Source organism: Oryx dammah, unplaced genomic scaffold, assembly GCF_014754425.2.
Source record: "Oryx dammah isolate SB20612 unplaced genomic scaffold, SCBI_Odam_1.1 HiC_scaffold_19, whole genome shotgun sequence".
Taxonomy (NCBI): domain Eukaryota; kingdom Metazoa; phylum Chordata; class Mammalia; order Artiodactyla; family Bovidae; genus Oryx; species Oryx dammah.
The window spans coordinates 16,087,690-16,108,440 of record NW_024070203.1 but is presented as its reverse complement, the minus strand read 5'-3'; the positions used below and the strand labels follow the sequence as shown (position 1 = coordinate 16,108,440).

Sequence of the window (20,751 nt, the reverse complement as noted above, 5' to 3'; positions counted from 1 at the left end):
AGCCCACCGGGCTCTTCTGTCCACATGGGTGGACAGGAAGGAGAGCTTTCTTGTAAGTCTTAAGAAAGCCAGGAAACTTATTCAATCTAATGTGAAAGTTGCTCAGTCATGTCCGACTCTGTGACCCCATGGACTGTAGAGTCCATGGAACTCTCCAGGCCAGAAAACTGGAGTGGGTAGTCTTTCCCTTCTCCAGGGGATCTTCCCAAAGCAGGGATCGAAATCAGGTCTCCTGCATTGCAGGTGGATTGTTAACCAGCTGAGCCACAAGGGAAACCTTCAATCTAAAGTGACTCAAAAAATAGAACAAATCATCAGAATGTTTTTCTGGTGATATGATCTCATCTTCACTCCTGCCACACAGATTACGGAGCTTCCAAATCTTGCTGAAGACTGTGACAGTAGATTTACTGTCCATTTGAACCGAGTTTCCCAAAGAGTGATGTGATGTTCCCTTTCCCAAAGGGGACTCATGCCCTGAGGAAGGGACAGACTTGTGCCTGTGTTTTGGAATGAACACTTCAGCGTCGCCTGGAGAGAGAGCTAGAAAGGGAGAAACTGAAAGCAAAGAGACTCTGAAAGGCTGTTGCAACTATCCCAGAAAGGGAAGAGGAAGCTGGCCTGACGGACAAGGGTGATACGCCTGAGTTAGTCCAGGGAAGTGGAAAGGACAGATCTGGCAACGGGTAGAAACATGGGAACATTTCCCTGTGGTCGGCTGACACGCAACCCGGCCTCTGGGGAGGATCTCAGGGTTGCACGTTACTGAAGGCAGGAAGAGCCTCTGCTTCTGAGCTTTTAGTTGGTAAGTTTTAAAATGTTCCCTGTAGTGAAAGGAAAAAATTTTGAAATGGTGAGAATCAAAGAGACAGAGGATAACCAGCGTCGGCAAGGATGTGCAGTAAACTGGAACCTTCGTACCCTGCTGGTGGGAACGTACAGTGGTACAGTCGAGCAGGAAAACAGTCAGGCAACTCCCTAAATGGTTAAACAGTTACCATATGATCTGGTAATTCCACTCTGAGGGATACCCAAGAGAAATGAAAATGCAAGCCCACACAAAAACTGGTACATGAATGTTCGTAACAGCATTATTCCCACCAGCCAAAAGGCAGAACCAACCCCTCAACTAGTGAACGGATAAGCGAGATGCCACACAGCTGCACCATGAAATGCTGTCCCACACGAAAACAAACACCGTGCTCATGCCTGCTTGTGGGCGGACCCGGACAACACGATGCCGAGTGAAGAGAGCCAGTCACGCTCTCAGACAGGCAAATCTACCGAGACAGAAGGTAGGCTGAGGTGGGGTGGGGTGGCAGGGAGGAGGGAGACAGGAGGCACTGCTGACGGGCACGGGGCTTCTGCTGGGAGAATGAAAAGCTCTAAAATCAGATGGCAATGATGGCTGAACAACTCTGCGACTAAACCCAAAACACTGAATTACACAGTTTAAGTGGGTGAGTTGTGCGGTATCCCAACGATGCTTCCATAAAGCGCGGGTGTGCAGGCGGCGAGAGCACAGGGGTGCTGGAGTTGGGCTCTGCAGGCTCGCGGCTCAGCCCCACGGCTGCTACACCTCACCAGGGCCCAGCGCTCAGCATCGCTGTGGTCTTGACACACACGCTATCTATTCCGTTATACCACCTGCTGTGCGTTCGTAATGGACCACAGGTACGAGAGAAGAACCACAAAGCCCGTACATTAAGAGGGGCATGAAAGTGAACGTTGGGACACCTGGGCCTCAAACCCAAGGTAAAAAGGTGACACAGAATGACAGCTAGGGCGTAGTCAGCCTTTTATTCTCTGGGAATGAAGACAAGCCCAACTCATAAAGGGTGGAAACGTACTTACAAGTGACAACCTGAAATCACAGTTCATGGGATTGGCATTTGACATTATGATGATTAAAACTTTGAAAATGCCAAACGCAAAAATTCCAAGTGGAAGGTCACAAACAGCTCTGGCCAGTTACTGATGACAGACAAACCACCTTTCAACATACGCTCAATCCCTAAATCAGGCATGACATGGGCCTTTTTAATTGATGTTTATAAATCGTACTCCTTAATGTAATTAGTGTGTTAAAGTTGCTGTTCAGTTGCTAAGCTGTGGCTCTTTGTGAACCCCATGGACTGCAGCACGCCCAGGCTTCCCTGTCCTTTACTACCTCCATGAGTTTGCTCAAACTCACGTCAACTAGTGTATGTTACTTGTTAAACAGAAACAATCTTTAAATCTGTCTTTAAGCAAAGAATATTGATAGTGTTTTAAAATGAACACTGAGACATAACATTCAATAATATAATGGTTCAAAACAAAATTAAAATAATCGACAGTAATAATTTAATAATGTATACAATTAAGACATAAAATAGGACCCTTTGAGGTACAGCTGTGAGTGGAGACAGAACAATGAGAGGTGATGCATGGCCTGGACAGCCCCTCAGTGAAGACACTGGGGACCAGAGGATGCTCACTGCCACACCAACCTAGATGACATGCCCAGCGGCTCCTGCCACGGCCGGTGTTGGGGGTGGGGGTGGGAGGGTCCCAGCTCCTTCCTGTACAGATCTAGACTATTTAACACCTGCAAAGAGGATGAAAACTGTGCTCGTCACTTCAGTGAACACACACCGACCGGAGCAGGAGAGGATGAGGCAAACGCAGTAAGTCATGACTCTCCTTCCAACTGGAGGCTCCGTGACCAGACTAGAAGGAGAGGCAACCCTGGGGCAGGGACGCCGGGCAAAGAGCAGCCTTGGGTTTTGAAGCACAAGAGTCTTCCTGATGTCCAGTCATTTTTGTGCCCCTCTTAACATGTGGCCTTCGTGGTTCTCTTCTTGCCCCTGTTATACATGGTCTGTTACGAGCACAAACCAGACAGAGGAAATGATGTACTCGTCAAGACCACGTGAAGGAAAGCTGATGACTAAAGAAATAGGAAATGACTTGCTCAGGACCACAGAGCAGATGAGTGGGAGAATCAAAATCTGAAATCAGAGGCAGGTACACTGGGTTCTGAATCCTGCACTTGTTAAAATCCAGTTCTTGTTAAATTAAAAACCCATTCAAATCAAAACAGCAACCTGGAAAAGATCGACCGTGATAAAATCTAGCACTGAAAGTCCCTTTATTACATGTCTGTGAGCACGGGCCGCTCACGGCGCGGAACAGTCCCACCCCACAGGGGGAAATGGGATTTTTCTAACTGGCTGGGGAGAAGCACCGTGGTGTGTCAGGCTCTGTGATTTCTGTTAATAATGTAATAACTCCCACACCTTACACCCTGGCTCAGGGGAGTGCATTTCCCATAGAGCTCAGAGCAGCGATGTGTAAGATTGGATCATTTATCCTAACGGTCTGGGAAGAAATTGCTCCTGAGGAGGGGAAGGCAGGGTGGCCCCATCCATTTCAGTCTGTCCCCAACAACATTAGCAGGCGGCTCAGTATAAAAAGTGAATCTCAAAGGTAATTGATCTCCTAAATAAAAGTCAGCTGAAACCCAGGTACACCCCTGAAAGGAGGATGGTTAAAAAAAAAAAAAAGGCAAAGAGAATTCCACCTGCCATCTATGCTGTGCTTTGGCTCCTGGAAAACACTGGCCCTTCCAGTGTTCACTTTCATTCTCTCGTCCCCCATGAGGGGGCAGAGCTGGTGACCACAGCATGGGGACGGAGGGCTGAGGCTGGGAGAGATCCAGACAGAGCGGATAAGGGGAGCCCAGGCTTCTGGAAGCCCCCTTCAGAGCACTGTGATGGGAAGCAGGGGTTTTGCTGGAGAGAAGACCAACATTCAAATGCATCTCTTTTGCTCATTAATGTGCAATCTGGGGTGAGTTATTTAACATCTGCATACAGCAACACTGACTTCAAAGGGTTCTTGGGAGTTTAAATGGGACACTGCACAGTGGACCGAGGGCATGACTAGGAATAGGGTGGGTCCTGAATAAATGGGATTTCCCTGCCCTGACTTCTCTTCTAGAACTCTATCAGTAAAAAACTATCAATGAGAAAAACGGCATAAATCATCAGTATTAATGAGAGGAGCACTGGTGGCTCAGCTGGTAAAGAATCTGCCTGCAGTGCAGGAGACCTGGGTTCGATCTCTGGGTGGGGAAGATCCCCTGGAGGAGGGAATGGCAACCCACTCCAGTATTCTTGCCTAGAGAACTCCATGGACGGAGGAGCCTGGCAAGCTACAGTCTATGGGACCACAAGAGTTGGACGCAACTGAGCGACTAAACCACCACCGCCAATGAGAGGAGCAGATACACAAACCAGCCCAGGAGCAAACGACGTAATAACCTTTGGTGTTCTGGTTTCAGAACAGGGTACATGAGTCTTTTTATGCCGGCAATAAGGCTGTCTTTTGATGAATGTATGGCTTCTTTTTGCATCAAAGTCAGCTTGAATGCCCATAAAGGCTCCAGCTAACATGGATTCATCATCTAGCTGTGCATCTGTGTCTGTAGCACCTTACAGTCAGGGTATCTGGAAGCCAGTCTGTCACTGGCAAGCTGTGAGACTCTGGGAAAACCACAGGCCTTCTCTGGGCCTCATTTGTGATGCAACTGTGTGGAGCCTGGCCATCTCTGGGGTTGCCTGACTCTAACATGGCCCGATGCTAAAAGAAAATTCTCACCTGGGAGCAAGATGAAAACCAGTGTCCACAGAAAACTATGTCATGTCAACCTGAACAGAGTATAGATAAAATGCATGATAAGTCTGCTGTATTTCAGGCCAACGATTTATACAGGCCTCTACGGAAACTGGAGCGTAAATATCAGAGCGGGCACTCTGAACTCTGTCCAGTAGGCACTGGGAAAGTCTTCAAGCCAGACAGTGATGTGGGAACATTTGTCTTTACAGGACGATACAGGAGCAGGCTGGAGGCAGGGGAGTATTTCCAGAGTCCCACGGAAAGATGGCAAACCTCAACTGAGACTGGGCAGGAAAGGAGAGGGACTAGAGGAGATCCAACGCCAACCCACGAGCAGGGAAAAGAAACACATAGGCCAAAAGGAAGAGAGTGGGGCCAGCGACCAGGAGCCAAACAGCACATCAGCCCACCACCAGCTCTTCCAGTGTGCCGCACCAAACCACAAGGCAGCAATTTTTCTCGTCTTAAATTGTCATTAAAAGCTGCAGGGGCCATGGCATGGAAGCCAGACAGCAATAGGGGGAAACGAATCCAACTTGGTGACAATCTGCGCTGCTTCTCAGACCTATTTATGTGAGCGATGGCAGCAGGAGATGAGGGGACAAGAAAGAGGCACACGCCAGGGTGATGGTGGAGCAGACTGAACGCACGGGAAGGGCCTGAGAAACTCGAACAGCATCTGGCAGGCGTCCCGGCCAAAGCTTCCTGCCGGCAAGTGCTTTGATGCCTTTTACAAATTCAAAACAGAGGCGAGCGCTGGCAAGAGAGACCATTACTCTGTGGATTGAAAAAGTGATAGATGATGAAATGCGATGCTGAAAAGCTCAAGCTCAGCCATTGATTCTCACCGAGGCCATTTCCCGCGGCTGGAGAAAAGCAGTCTTTCCTATGAACTCACACTGCCCTTACTTTGGCCGGAGGGGTGGGGGGTGGGGGTGGCGGGGAGGTGCTGTATCACTCTAAAGAGAGTTTTCTATCGACATTAACATCCTCCCGTTATACTCTGTGGACAACAGAGCCCACAGGTGGAGGGGGCTGCTGCTCATGACGGTCTCTCCCACCACGGTCAGCATAAGTACCACTAGGCCACTCCATGCTACCCGGAGAGGTAAGGTGGACAGGGGGATGTGGAAGCACCCGGGGGGTCAGGACCTGCCTTCCGAAGGCTACTCACCACCTGGGCAGGAATCCAACCCCACAGGGTCTCCAGGTGTCTGCAGCCCCATCCGGCACTATCCCCAGGTCACCAAAGGTCAAACTTTGGGGTGAGAAACTGTCATTCTCCCACCTAAGGGAGGAACAACCTCTAGTATCTCTGGCCTCTCCTGGATCTGAAGGAGACAAACTGATTTCTTCCTCCCTGAAGGAAGGCTAGGCCGGGAGAACCAAGCAGGAGGAAAAGCCTCCCCCAGGGAGGGCGCTATGGGCAGAATGACCCACCCTCCTGACAACTGGGGGCTCCAGGAAGAGCGGGCCGAGATGCTGGATGGCCTGGCCCTGCACAGTCCTCCTGGGAGGACAGCAGGACGGAGACAGACAGGCTGGACTCCTCCAGGAGTGTCCAAGGCTCAGGGCCATGTGCCAAGTCCCTGCTAACAGGAGAGCTGCGCCGGACCGGAGCGAGGCCCGGGCTTGGGACGAGCGGGAACCGCATCCCGCCCCACGACGACCACAGCAAGCACGCTGCAGGGATGACGCGATCACCACGGCGCGGGCCAGGTGGGAAGCCTGTCCACCCCACCTCCCTGAAGAGGCACTTCCCTACACTGTCTGTTCATCTGATGAAGACCCGGGGAGGCTGACCACCCTGGCACACTGGGCGGTGGGACCGAGATGAACACCACGGCCAGAACTGCAGGTTGCAGCGCCGTCAGCCGCGAGAGCAAGGCTGGCGAAGAGCTGAGGTGCACGTACCTGGTGGCCGGCAGGGTACTGACCCGCGTGAAGAACACAGATGGTTCCACCTCCACGTGCAGCCCCAGGGCCAGGTTTCTGTAATACCCTTCAATGTGGCCTGGGCCTCCAGAGTATTTGAAGTTCAGGACAGCTTCCAGGGTCTAAAAAGATGGAAGGAAAAAAAAAAAGGTCACTTACTACTCCCTGAGCCAACCGCCATCTGGCCACGTGGCCGGCCTCCCTCAGGTGAGGAAGGTGAAGCGATGGGCACCGGGCAGCTCCACCAGGGCGGCCACTGGCACCTGACCCTGGTGCCATCTTTCCTCCAACAGCACCCCGCAGCTAGCAACATGCACGATTCTCAGCCTGCAAACACGAATGGAGAGAAGCTCGAGGATGATTCTGTGATGGGATCCAGCATTTCAGAGAGAGAAGTGCATCTCAGTCAGCGTCACTTAAACACACAGATCAGGTTAGGGGGCTGGGTGGGTGCTTCCATGAGGGAGCTGGAGCATGACTCCTGGGCTAACAGTGAGCAAGGCTGACGAGCCCGAGACTCATGCAGATAAGGTCATGGGCAGCCATCGAGCCAGAAGACCAAGCAGAAACAAGTCCCTTCCAGGAGGGACATGGTGGGGACACCTGACCAGGGGCAGAGCCGGCCCCCACACAAGTCGGCAAGAAGGAGTCAGTTCAGACGTCCATGAACTTCTAAGGGCTGAGGAGGGGCTCTACAGATAGTGGAGACCCTCCAGATGCAAGGATAGTTCCCACCCATGCCAGGCTCTTCTCCAAGGACCTCCCCTGGGGGGTTTGCACCCTCCCCTAGGAGACTGGCACGGGCAGAGGTACAGGGGAGCCTCCCTGGGTAGTACAGGCCTGGAGGACGTGGTCAGCAGCCACCAGGGGAAAAGCATGAAACGAAAACCCCAGCTCCAACCCCTTGCCCCCATCCCACCCCCATCCACACCCTTCTCTCCTCCAAAGCAAAATATTTAGCTTCTGGAGGAGGGGTGACCAATGCCAAGGGCACACAGGCAGGGGTAAATATCCATCCCAGTGAGGCAAGGAGAGGAGGGCCAGGAGGACAGGAGAGACAGAGCGGGAAGCCCATTCAGAGCACCCGCCTCTAGACCAGGCAGAGGCTGGTGCTACTGGGAGGGGGGGGTGGCGCAGGGACTCTGAGAGCCCACGCCCACGATGTGGGGTGCAACTCCAACTGGGGATGGCGGCAGCGGGAGGACAACAGCGTGCCCCTCTGCTCCTGCAGGCCCCCGGGAGGAAGCCCCTGGGGTAGGAGGGAAGGTGTGGAGAGACCCCCATCCAGGTGCTGGCAGACAGGGAGGGCTCAGGGCCGAGGAGAGAGGACCTTTATGGGGAAACTGCCTGGAACCTCAGCAGCCCCCACCTCCTTCCTCGCCCTCCCCCCGGCATGATCCAGAGCCTTTGCCGCACCAACAGTAACCATGGCAACAGGAAATCTCAACCCCAGCTCAGCTCTTACTAAAATGACTCAGCCTTCCCCAGTAAGGTCCTAAAACAGGCAACAGCACACTGCGGCCTGTGGGCCACACCTGGCAGCCTGGCTCTGGATACCCTGGAGCTGAGAACAGTCTTTTACATTTTTAAAGGGCTGCACAACAAAACAAATGACAAAACCAAAGAAGAATATGCAACAGAGACCACAGGCGGCCAGCACAGCTGAAATATTTATCAGATGCTCCTTCACCTAAGAAGTTGACTAATAAAACTCTGAAGAAGCAAACACAGCCGTCAATCATCGGGACCTTGGATGAGGAATGGTTCTGGAGATAACACACCAAGAGACAAATAGCTGGGGTCATGGAAACCCAAGGAGGGCAGAGCTTTGGGGAGGAGGGCTGGAATGCCCACTGCTGCAGCCAAGCCAGGTAAACAGGGCCTGAGAAAGTGTCCACCACATCTGGAGACAGGCTAGGCTCCAATGACCCTAGTAGGGGTGTTTCCCAGAAAAGAAAGAGGGAGGGTGAGCTGGGAGCACTATCAGAGCTGACAGTGCCAACGGGGCCTCAAAGCCATGTGTTCAGGGTGGGAATTCGAGCACACGCCCACCCATGAGAGCCCAGGGAAGCCATGTGTCCCGACCTCAGGGCAGGCCCACCCACCTGCCCTCCTCCCCGCGCTCCACCAGTCACGACTCAATAAGCTGTCCACATGAGACACAGCGCTTAGCCCTCAGGCAATGGCAACCTCCAGTACTCTTGCCTGGAAAATCCCATGGACAGAGGAGCCTGGTAGGCTGCAGTCCACGGGGGCGCGAAGAGTCGGACATGACTGAGTGACTTCACTTTCACTTTTCACTTTCATGCACTGGAGAAGGAAATGGCAACCCACTCCAGTGTTCTTGCCTGGAGAATCCCAGGGACGGGGGAGCCTGGTGGGCTGCCGTCTATGGGGTCGCACAGAGTCGGACACGACTGAAGCAACTTAGCAGCAGCAGCAGCAACTGCTTTCATTGACCCATTCCTCCTCTACAAAGGAGAGGCAGGCACAGCTACGAAAGTGCTTAAAATGAAAGAAAACCACCATATGTGCATGCTGTCAGGCGCCATCCCAGCTGGAGAACGGTTCTCCTCTGGGAAGGACACAGACAAAAATCCCAGAGACAAGCAGCCTGGTATTGCGGGTGGGGAGCAGGGAGGGAGGCCAGTTAAGCTCGGCTTGTTGCTCTGGCTAAGTGAGATCTTGAGCGTGTTATCCCACCACTCAGCCTCAGTTTCTCAACTGTTAAATGGGGCTAATAATTAACACCTATCTCACTGGACTTTAATGAAGACTCAGTGAAAAAGTGAAGTATAAGCTCAAGCAGGCACTCATTAAATAGACTCCTTTTTCCCTCTGCACCCTGACCTCTCAATACCTGAAGACAACGTGGCTTAAAATAGGAAGAAAGGGGAAATGGATTCTAATGCCATTTAACACTTTTTGTATCGTGGTAAAATACACATAAAACTTATCATTTTAACCACTGTTAAGTGTACAGTTATTTGGCATTAGGCACTTCCCCATTGTTGTATAAACATCACCACCATCTATTTCCAGAACTCTTTCATCTTCCCAAACTGAACGCTACAAACTACACAACCATCCGCCTTCCGCTCTCCCCGGCCTCTGGCAGCCACCGCTCTCCTTTCTGTCTCCATGAATCTGGCTGCTCTCGAGGCCTCATGGGAGTGGAATCGCGTCACTTTTGTCCTGTTGCAACTAGTGTTTCCACGGCTCATCAGTGTTGTTTCAGAAAATAATTCCTTTTTAAAGTTGAATAATATTCCACTGAATGGATGCACCACATTTTTTTATCCATTCACTTGCCAACAAACACTTGGGTTACCTTCACTTATTGGCTATCGTGAGTATGCAAACACCTGTTTGAATCTCTGCTTTCAATTCCTTTGGATATATCCCCCAGAAGTGGAAGTGCTGGATCAGAAGATAATCCTGTATCTAATCTCTTTAAAGAACCACCATACCATGTCCTACTGTGACAGAACTATTTTACATTCCTAACAGCTGTGCAAAGGGATTCCAATTTCTCCACATCCTCAACAATACTTATTTTTTCCTACTTGATTGGTTGTTTTTAATAATCACCATCCTAATGGGGGTGAAGTGGTATCTCATTTTGGTTTTGATCTGCATTTCCCTAATGACTAATGGTGTTGAGCATCTTTTTATATGGTTACTGGCCATTTGCATATCATTGGGAAAATGCCTACTCAAGTCCTTCAGTCCCATTTTAAAAGCTCATTGTTCCAACTCGTCTCCCACTACTCTTCAAGGTGGACGTGTTTACAGGTTCCCCTGAACTTTGGTACTACTGATTCTCTGAACCTGTATAAATGTTGCTCCTCCTTCATGCCCCCCTCCTGTTTCCAGTAAGACGGCTATACTGCCTTACTTTAAAAGGACTCAACGAAATACAGATTAAAAAAAAAAAAATACTCAAGCATCATATTTTGCTCTTACCAAAATCCAATATTCTTTTTCCACAGCATATAGCACTGGACTGTAATCTCAAAAGGACGGCCAAGTTTATGACCTAAACTTTTGAAAACCCTTGTCAGCAGAAGGTGAGACCCCCCTCACATACACACATCCCAACAATCCTTTCTGTGATGACTTTTTTAATCCAACAGACTTCCATTTGTTTGGCCTATTCTTTCATTCATCTTTTCAATCACTTCCTGGGTACTTTCTGAGCGCCCGGATCTGTGCTTAGCACAGTGAATACAGTAGGGTCCCTGATCTCAGAAAGCTCGGTGTCAAGTCAATGGATGTCTGAGTAAATTAACTGATAAATGAACAAATAAAGCCAATCCACCACCCACTATACTCATGGCAGCCTCTGCAAATGCAGGCATGCGGGTCAAGGAAATAAACAGATTCTCAACAATGGCCTTGAAAAGCCAAAATCTGTAAAGTAATAAAAAAAAATTCATGCTGGATTTTCTGTTCTTTAAAGTAAACTTACAAGTTGTCTCCAGGGAGTGATATAGTAGAAACCACCTGGGAAATAAGCAAAAACTACACACAGAGAGGTAACTGTCAAGTACCAGATAGCAAAGAAGGAACTATATTTTTATTTTCTTGGAATTGGCTATTTCCTTACTCTGTAGAGAAGCAAGTAAAAGATATAATTATGGGGAAAAATATGTAATTTATGAAAACAAACACAGAATAGATTCTGTGAAATTATTGCATACTACTACTGCCTTCCTTCCTTGATTTAAAAAAAAAAATGCCTTCTCAGCTCCATAAAACTAGAATATTTTAATAAAGCCATAATGTGGGCTGATAAGGGAAAAGACATGGGATGCCCAAGCTTTATTTCAATGAGAATGTAAGGGGAGACAATGCATCACTATGCCATAAGACTTCTCCTTCTTCAGACATGTGACGGTCTCAATATACAAATCAGAAATGGGCAAAGAGTTACAGAAAAAGTATTTCTTTTCTAGCTATATAATAATTTGTTATATGAGCTGAAATGAAAGGTCTTTCAAGAGCTGCCTTTTACTGAGCACCTACTAAGTGCCAGATGCTGTGCTGCCTGAGCCTCACACACGGGCTCTAACATTGAGGGCCCTCCAAGGGAGTTCAGTTGGCATAAATGAGCAGCTCAGTGAGTGGCCGAGGCCATGGGCCCAGGCTCAAGCGCAGAGCTGCGCGGCTGTACAGCCCGTGGTCTTCCATGTACAGGACTGCCCAGGGCAGTGCTCACCCATCCGTCCACCACTCACTCACTCACTCACCCTGGATGGGTGTCCACGAGTGTGAGGGACTGTGGCAGAAGACATGGTACCATCCCTGTGGGCTCAGGCCTAGTCAAAGACACAAGCCCCCAGACCCCTAAGACAGCTGTGATACGCTATGTCACAGACAAGTGCCCTGGGTACAGGAGAAAAGAGGACGGGGTGTGTCTAGGGTAGAGCTGTAGAAGAGACCACAACCCAGCACGAAGAGAGGATTGGGCGATTATTAAATAGAAACTGGACAAATGATGAAAGAAAAAAAAATCAAACGAAAACTCATTTCATGAAAGTACCAATTAAAGCAACAATGCTCTAAGTTCGGCTGATCAAGGAAAAAAGAAGTGAGAAACTGGTTACTAATATCAGGGATGAAAATGACTATCAGTACAGAGCATACACACATGAAAGGGATGATAAAGAAAGAGGGTAAACAACTTCGCGCCAATAGATTGAGCAACTTAGGTGAGGGGTGCACGTTACCAAATGGAACCAACAAGAAACAGGAGACTCAAAGAACTTCCTGCTAATTGAAGACACAGGATTTATAAATTAACACGGGACTTATAAGTGAGCATGAGATTTATAAATTAGCACACCCTCCTAAAAGAAACCCCAAACTCAGAAGGCTTCCCAGCTGAATTCTATCAAAACCTAATTTTAGATACAACACCAGTTTATACAAACACATTCAGGAAAAAAGGGAGAAAAAGTTCCCATTCTTTTTATGAGGCCATTATTATCCAAATGCTAAAAGCAGAGAGCTTACAAAGAAAGCTACAGGCCTATATTCCTCATGAATTTAGATATAAAAATCCTCAATTATTACTGAGTCAAATACAGTAATATTTAAGAGGAGTAATACATCATGACCAAGTAAGCTTAACAATCAAAGGTTTGGCTTAATGTTAGAAATCAATCAATGTCATTCACCATATTAACAGACAAAACAGAAGAGCCGTATGATTATCTCAACAGCTGCAAAGAATGCAATTGAAACAATTCAAAACCTATTTATGATTTCTTTAAAAATCTCAGCAAAATAGGCATAAAAAGGAACGGCTTCAATCCACAAAGTGCACCCATGAAAAACTTGCAGTTAAAACCAACTTAATCATAAACGATGTTTTGCCTCTAAAATCTAGAGTAAGGCAAGGACATAGCTGTCATTACTTCAGTCAACAATGTAATAGAGATCCTAGGGAAGCCAATAAAGCAAGAAATTAAAATCATATATGTCAGAAAGGAAGAAGTAAAACTGCCTTTTCACAGATGATAGTCATGTATCCACAAAAAAAAAAAAAATCCTAAATTATCTGCTAGAACTCTCAGAAATTGCTAGTGGTAAGGTAAAATTTACAATCACTTTGGAAAACAACAAAACAATTCCGCATAAACTTAAGCACAGAGTTAATAAATTATTCAGTAATGAAACTCCTACCAAGAAAAATAAAAACATATATCCATACCAAGAACATATGTGTAAATGTCCCTGGGAACTTTACTCACAGTACAAGTCTAACGTAATCTCAATGTCCAACAGGAGGTAGGTGACTAGATGAACAAATGTTATGGAATACTACTGAGCAACAAAATGGAGCCAACTACTGACAGACGTAACACGAGAAAATCTCCAAAACATCATTCTGAGTGAAAGAGGCCAGAAAGGAAAGAGTATATACTGTAGGCTTGCATGTATGGGAGATGCTAGAAAAGGTTACTCTTTAGGACAAAAGGCAGGTCAGCGTCTCCAGGGCTGGGGGGCAAGAGAGGATTGGCTATAAAGGGGTCAGGGAAACGTGCGGCAGTAAGAATATTCCGTTTCTTGATGGAATTCCCTGGTGGCTTAGACGGTAGAGTCTGCCTGCAGTGCAGGAGACCCCAGCTCGATCCCTGGGTCTAGAAGATCCCCTGGATGAGGAAATGGCAACCCACTCCAGTATTCTTGCCTCAAGAATCCCATGGATGGAGGAGCCTGGTGGGCGACAGTCCATGGGGCCGCAGAGAGTCAGACATGACTGAGCTTTTTATTCAGTTCTTATAAAACTTTTTAACATTTTATAAAACTTTTATACAGTTAGTGTGGCTACATTTTACAGAATGCAAATTACACTCAATAAAGGTGATTTTAGAAACTGATCCTGATCCTCAGTTGGCACAAAATCACTTGCAGACACTGACACAGAGGACTCCAAAGCCATCGTGTGGGGCACGCTAATGGAGCACCACCTGTGTCCGAGGATGAGCGTGGAGCCTCAGGAATCCTAGGCTCTGGCCGGAGCCAGGGTCAAGGAGCAAGGTTTCGGTTCACTCTTAGAACCTCACACGACCTTGGAAAAGACAGGTTCCTCCTCCGGTCCTCAGTACCCACATCTGTACAATCTGAGTCTTCCCACCAGTTCTCATGTGAATCGTTACTGTTCATTTCGTAATGCTAATCTAATGTTCCACAGCTTCTAATCTAACTAAGGCCAGAGCCAGAGAAAAACAATCAGCCTGAGCAGCACCCTAACTAATTTATATGTCTAAGAAACTGATCTCTGATTTTTAAAGACCTCAGATGGACCTGTTGCCACAGGTTCGCCTCCTCCCTATTTCTGTGATATGACACAAGATTAACAGCTGTGATGTTATTCACTTAATAAGCCAAGGGCCCAGCTGAGGCTCATACCCCAAGAGGCCAGTCCTACTGTTAACTTAAGGTCAATGAAACATACAAATGAAAGCATTACCATTACTTTCCAGTTAATTAGCACTTCTGGCCAAAGTCTTTCTTCAGTGTTAATTATGCCTTAAAAACGCCAAGTGACTACAAATTAAATGGTACATCCACAATAACCCAGGAATGGATCTTAGCAGTACCAGCCATTAGAACAGCTTCTAGTCAAGAGGCCCCGAAGTACCTTAGAGGCTAAGAACGGTTAGGACGTGAGGTCTAGATGGAGAGGGATCTGTCTGGGGACTGTTAAAAGGCCACGTCAAAAATCTGATTTCTGGTACCAAAAAAAAGGAGCCAATTCATCTGTTTTTGATGTGAAATACAGGTTCATATCATTTGACCATTTTTAAAAACTGACCTGTCAGTTTTTTTCTTCCACATATCTAGGAGATTATTAAACAACTTTCATTGTTCTCAATATATTTACCTAACTTTCATCATTACATCCTTATCTGTGATACAAGCTGCAAATATTTTTTCACAGTGGGACAGTGTCTTTGGATTTATTTAGGATGCTCTTCTGGAGAAGGAGGGCAACCCACTCTGGTATTCTTGCCTGGAGAATCCCATGAACAGAAGAGCCTGGAGGGCTACAGTCCATAGGATCGCAACGAGTCAGACATGGTTGAAGCGACTTAGTACGAGATGTTCTTTGCTTGGAAGAAATGTTTAATTTTTTGCAGTTAATGCATCAATCTTTTACCTTACGTCTCTTGCACATTTTTCATGGTTCCTGAATCATGATTAGACACCCTCTCCACACTCCACGGTCATAAAATATAATTCTCCCCCATTTTCCTCTACGACTTTAAGGTTTATATTTTAAACTTTTCACTTCAATATTATTTCAAAGTGACAGAAAATTTGAAAGTACAAAAAATCACCCCATTACCCAATTCAAAGACTGTTCACATTTTCTCCCATTATTTTTTAATATTATTTTTAAATCAGAGGATAATTTATAATATTGTGATGGTTTTGCCATATACTTTAATCCTCTCTCTTCCAGATAGAGATAGAAAGACAGATAATGACGATATGGTGTCTGCAAGGCTTCTCCATTGTACCATGCCTGTTTTTCCTTAGTAATTAACAAGTAATTAGTGCGGAGATGCTTTGAGAGTTGATAAACACCTTATTCCTCATTAAATTTTCATGCACCAGTTTTGCATTCATTGACAATTTTCTAACAACATCGCTCATTACTACTAAGGTGCTTGCTTCAAGGCTTTTTCAGTGAACAAACCTGAGAAATATATATGTTCATATGTGCCCATCTGTGTCTATATACACGTACACATAAATACTGGCATCTCACTATAGACAGATATAAGTATATATATGGACAAAGATACAGAAATAAACACAAACAGGACAGGAAGTTCAGGGTGATAGCTCAAGTTTCAAATTGATACCACAAAATTCATTCCCATTTCCCCTTCCCACATCTGTAACAACGTTCTCTAATGTGAGAGACCTAACTTTCATCATTCTCAGTATATTTACTCAACTGCTCACACACGAAATACACAGAGAGCGTTTTCATAACTGCTAATATATGCCACTGTAAAAGAGTTTATCTGTTAATGTTTCCTTTTTGGTGTGAGGTAAACGTTACTTAAAGAATATACCTAAGTATACAGTTCAACGACTCCCCGTGTAACTGTCAGCCTAATAAAGATACGGAACACTCCCACCAAACTAAAGGGTTCCCCTGGGGCCCCTGCTAATCAGACACACACTCCTGTAGACAACCACTTTTCCGGAAAGTTCCACCACAGATTAGATTTGCGCCTTCTCGAATCCTACATATGTGGACTCATCCAGCATGCTCTTGTGATAGCTGGCTTCCTGAGTACAATATGTTTGTGGGATGCATCCATGTTATTATGTGTAGAGGACATACAGTGACAGCTACACACATACGCCTCTCATACCACAATCTATCCCATTTCCAAGCCATAGACATCTGAGCTGTTTTCAATTTCAGCACATTAGAAAATCAAGCTGCTATAAACAAACTCTTGTGCAAGTCTTTTCTTGTGAATGTGTGAGTATTTGCTTTTCTCTTGGATAAATACCTAAGGGTGAAATTGCTGGGTCGTTATGGCAAACATCTGTTTAATTTACTAAGAATCTGCAGTTTTCCAAATTAGGCGTTAGACTCCCACTAACCAGGTAAGAGAGTTCCAGTCGCTCTACATCATCACCGGCACCGTGTGTGTTGTGAAGTTTTTTTAAAGTAAGTCATCCCAGTAGGTGCATATCTCACGGTGGCACGAATCTGTGTTTCCAACAGGCACTGTGTCCGTGTCGCCAAGAGTGTGCACGGAGAACGCCTCCGCTGAATGGTGGACAGAGGACGGGCGTGGACAGACGCTGGCTCGGGCACGCGGCCCTCTGGGTGAGTGGCTACAGTGAGAGTGCCCACAAGGAGGGGCCTGTGCTCGCTCAAGAACGCCCAGCACCACGCGTGGCGGTGGCCAGGGGAGGGTGAAGTCAACACCGACAAAGGAGAGAGAGGCGGGCGGAGGTTTCGGCAGGAAACCAGAGGCGGTGTGCCAGTATCTGTGCCGTCTGTCAGACCCGCGTGACCAGACTGCTCCTCGTCACGGCTGGGGACAGGACGGCCTCCTCCTTGGCGGCAGGCAGCCTCTGCCCTCGCCCACGGGGCCTGCTCCCCACAGCCCCGAGCCCCACCATCAGACCCGGCACCCGGTTCTTCTGGGACGGGGGTACACAGATGTGGGGGGACAGGACAAAGCGCTGGAGTCCACCCCGAGCCTGCTGGCCCAGCACCCAGCGCACATCGAGACCCCATCCGACGTCAAGTCTGCCTCTCAATCTGCGCCTAACAGCGCTCTAGCCCTGGGCGTGGGACCACAGTCACCACAGTTGGGCCCACCTTTGCCGCGTGTGGCCTCTTCAACAGGCCTGGGGGCCCCTGGTCTGTTAACCAGGGCCGGACACACGGATCTCACTTCCTCACATGGTTGACACACCACTAACGGCTTTCCTCCAGAAAGGGAAACACTCAGCAGCCGCTGAAGCCCCACAAGCCTCCTCAGGACACGAGACAGTGACCACCTGCAAAGCCGGCATCTCACGAGGCCCTGACTTCTAACCTGGGCTGCTCCTGATTTACTTCTGCTGGTGCCTTCAGTTACTCAACGACTCTTCTAGCCTGTGGTCTCTGCCTCTTTCTCACTCCAGCAGACTCCTCTCTTTAAAGAGAAAACAAACTTTCTGCATGCTTGGCCGGCAGTGGTACTTCTCGGCCCTTGGAGAGGGTGACCTTGGTAAACTCCACCTCTCTGGGGACCTCCACCCTTCATCTTCACAGGGGGAATCAATTCACCAGCTGCTTTACCGAGTGCCTTTCCAACTCGGTGGGTACAACAGGCCACGACGAGAGCCTCTTGTCCTGCCCAGACTTCAGTGGCTCCACCCCCAGGACGAAGGACGAGCAGCTGAGACTCAGGGGCGCTTTTGTGAGCCCCCTGGGTTGGCCTTCTGTCCCCAACAGCGAAGACTGACTCTGGCACTCAGAATTTCTTCTTCCGGTCTGTAATCTGCTCTCATATTTCTGAGATCCTCCTGAACATCCTGGCCAATAGGAAGAGAGGGTAAGGACCTAAGAAAAGACTCCATTTTAATGCCCATCTATTATTATACATTGAATTCCACTTTCTCTCTTCATGGTGTAGTTTAAACCTCAAAACCCTTCAGAGAAGAGCTGATTAGCCCCATTCTGCAGGTGAGGGGAGGCTCGAGGAGGAGCAAGCGGCACGCTCCATACCCGCCCTCTGCAGAGAACTGGTTCTCCATTCTTCAGCTTCCACACGAAAGACCTTCCCCAAATACTCCCCTCCCACCCAGTTCCAGGACCTGCTTCACACAGAAAACATCAGCTACCCTGACCCCCACTGGCCACTCGGAGGACTGAGAGACCAACATGGGGGCCTCCAGTTGAATTTGATAGCCCGTCTCCTCCAGCACGTCTCCTGACACATAAGCTCTGCCCTCGCGCTCATCAGAGTCACTTGAAGAGCTCATTTAACCAGAGGGCTGGCCCACACTGGTATTTCTGCTTTGTGGGTCCAGGTGGGGCTTGAGAATCTGCCTTTCTGAGGGGACCCCAAGACGCTGACACTACTGGTCCGGAGATCACACTCCGGGAGCCACCCCTGCAGATGGGGAGCGGAGGCCAGCCTCCCTAACTGGTGAGTCGGGGGAGGATGGGCTGTGCGCCCCCCACCCAGCCCCTGTCCTCCACAGGCCCTGCCAGCTCGCCTGAGTCTCAGAGCTGTCCCTCGGATGAGAACAGTGGACTTCAGTTCCGCCCTTGACTACATGGACATGCTAAGTCCACGGGGAGGCGCTGGGGCAGCCCACGTGGCCACGGCGAGGCCGGCCCTCCCACCCAGCTGCTCCAGGTAGGCGAGCAAACCAGGCCCCTCCGGCACACACTGCAGCTGCTCCAGACTTACATGGTGCAGGCCGGGCTCCTCTCAGACCCCGTCACACACGTGAAGACAGCCCAACGGCCCCATCCTTCCACGGCTCCTCGGCAGGCCAGGCAGAGCCACCACCTTGACTGTCCACAGACACTCACTGAGCCCTGCCCCGGGCTGGGCACTGCCCTGCCGAGAGCTCGAGGAGGGGGCCAGGCTGCTTCAGAAGAGGCTGGAGACAAGAAGAAGCCAGGCTGCCCCATCCCGTTGTGAACGTGAGCCCGGCTGCATGAAGGCAGGCGAGACGGGAAGCAGCCAGTTGAGGCAAGCAGGGTCCCCAGGCAGGCCAGCCGCGGCGGCGGAACCAAGACGGCAGGAACGAGTCACAACAGACCGGGCCTCGGCTGCACACACAGGCATTGACTCTCAAGACCTCGCCTCCCAAGACCACTGGCCTACAAAGCCGCCCACGCTCCCATAAAGAAACTGCACCTGGACAGGGATCCGTCCAGCCAGTAGCAAAGCCTGTCCAAGGCAGGACTGAATCCCACACCCGCCCCACTCCGACGTCCGTCGTAGACGGCCATGGCACTGCTGTGGGAAGTCATTATCGCCCACTTAAATGTCAGGTCGCTCCCCTGGGAGTCCCTCCAGGCTCAGCGGTGCCCGCGGGGCTGGCTGGCAGCCTGGCACTCTGTCAGACAGAGTGGTTCAATCATCGCTCACTGAATAAATAAATGAATGAATGGGAGGACTACCTTCATCATTGATATTAAGAGCTTTCAGAGGATTATGGCTTCCTGGCCTCTGGGAGAATAAATCTCTATTATAAATGGAAACCTTAGAGTTCCACAGATGGGTTTTTTTCCCCCCAAATGCACAGCTGCATGAAGAAAATTATCCCTTGTGTGCTAAATATGCATTTCTAATTACACTTACCTAAGACGCTTCACTCTCAAGGTTAAGAATAGCTAAATAATATAAATTACTAAGGAGTAACATTCTGGGTCAGCTGAAAACATTAAGCTGGGATTAGCGAACAGTCAGTAAGTCATCACAAAGCATCATTATGTTAAAAACAAAACAGATGCAGAATGAGGGCAGAGAACTTCACCCCCCAGAACGGGAACCAAGCCGCCACCGAGGCACTGATCTCCTGCCTCTGGTTACCGCCGCCAGCACAGCGAGGAGAGAAAGGCGGCGGCCAGGGGCCCAAGGAGCCCACGGCAGACAGCACCGTGCGCCTGCCGGCTGGGCCAGAACAACACCCCACTCCAACTCCAGGCTCCTGTGGTGGGGAGGGCCGCACCTGTGGGGCAGCCGTGAGCAAAGGATGGGAAAGGAGGGCCGGGGGGGTCAACAAGCCTCTGCTTCCTCCATTGCCATGGGGTAGGACTCCTCCCGCCTGACGAAGAGGAAGCCGTGCACGGGCAGCCTCTGGGGAGATGAGACCAACGTGCAAGGACACCACCCACTCAACAGCCACGCGGCCACTGGGGACCCAGGCCCACTGGGGCCCTTGACTCCTGTCCTCCAGAGAGCTGTACTGAGTCAACGTCATTCTATTTCACCAAGAGAAGCTAAAAGCCGTTATCACCAAGACGATGATTTGAATGTAGTTAACACTCTGGCATGTGTGTTAGTCACGTCTGACTCTGCAAGATCCCCTGGAGGAGGGCATGGCAACACACTTCAGTATTCTTGTCTGGAGAATCCTATGGACAGAGGAGCC

The 20,751-nt window shown here is 49.1% G+C and overlaps 1 protein-coding gene across 4 annotated transcripts in view; it reads right to left on the bottom strand.

Annotated features, from left to right (window-relative positions):
- TRAPPC9 (trafficking protein particle complex subunit 9) overlaps positions 1 to 20,751 on the bottom strand; it is a 383,632-nt gene that overhangs the window by 152,115 nt on the left and 210,766 nt on the right. For all 4 annotated transcript variants that reach the window (XM_040261742.1, XM_040261741.1, XM_040261743.1 and 1 more), the window contains one exon: positions 6,577 to 6,719. In XM_040261742.1, the coding sequence (XP_040117676.1) occupies positions 6,577 to 6,719 (143 nt within the window). The remainder of the gene's footprint in view (positions 1 to 6,576; positions 6,720 to 20,751) is intronic.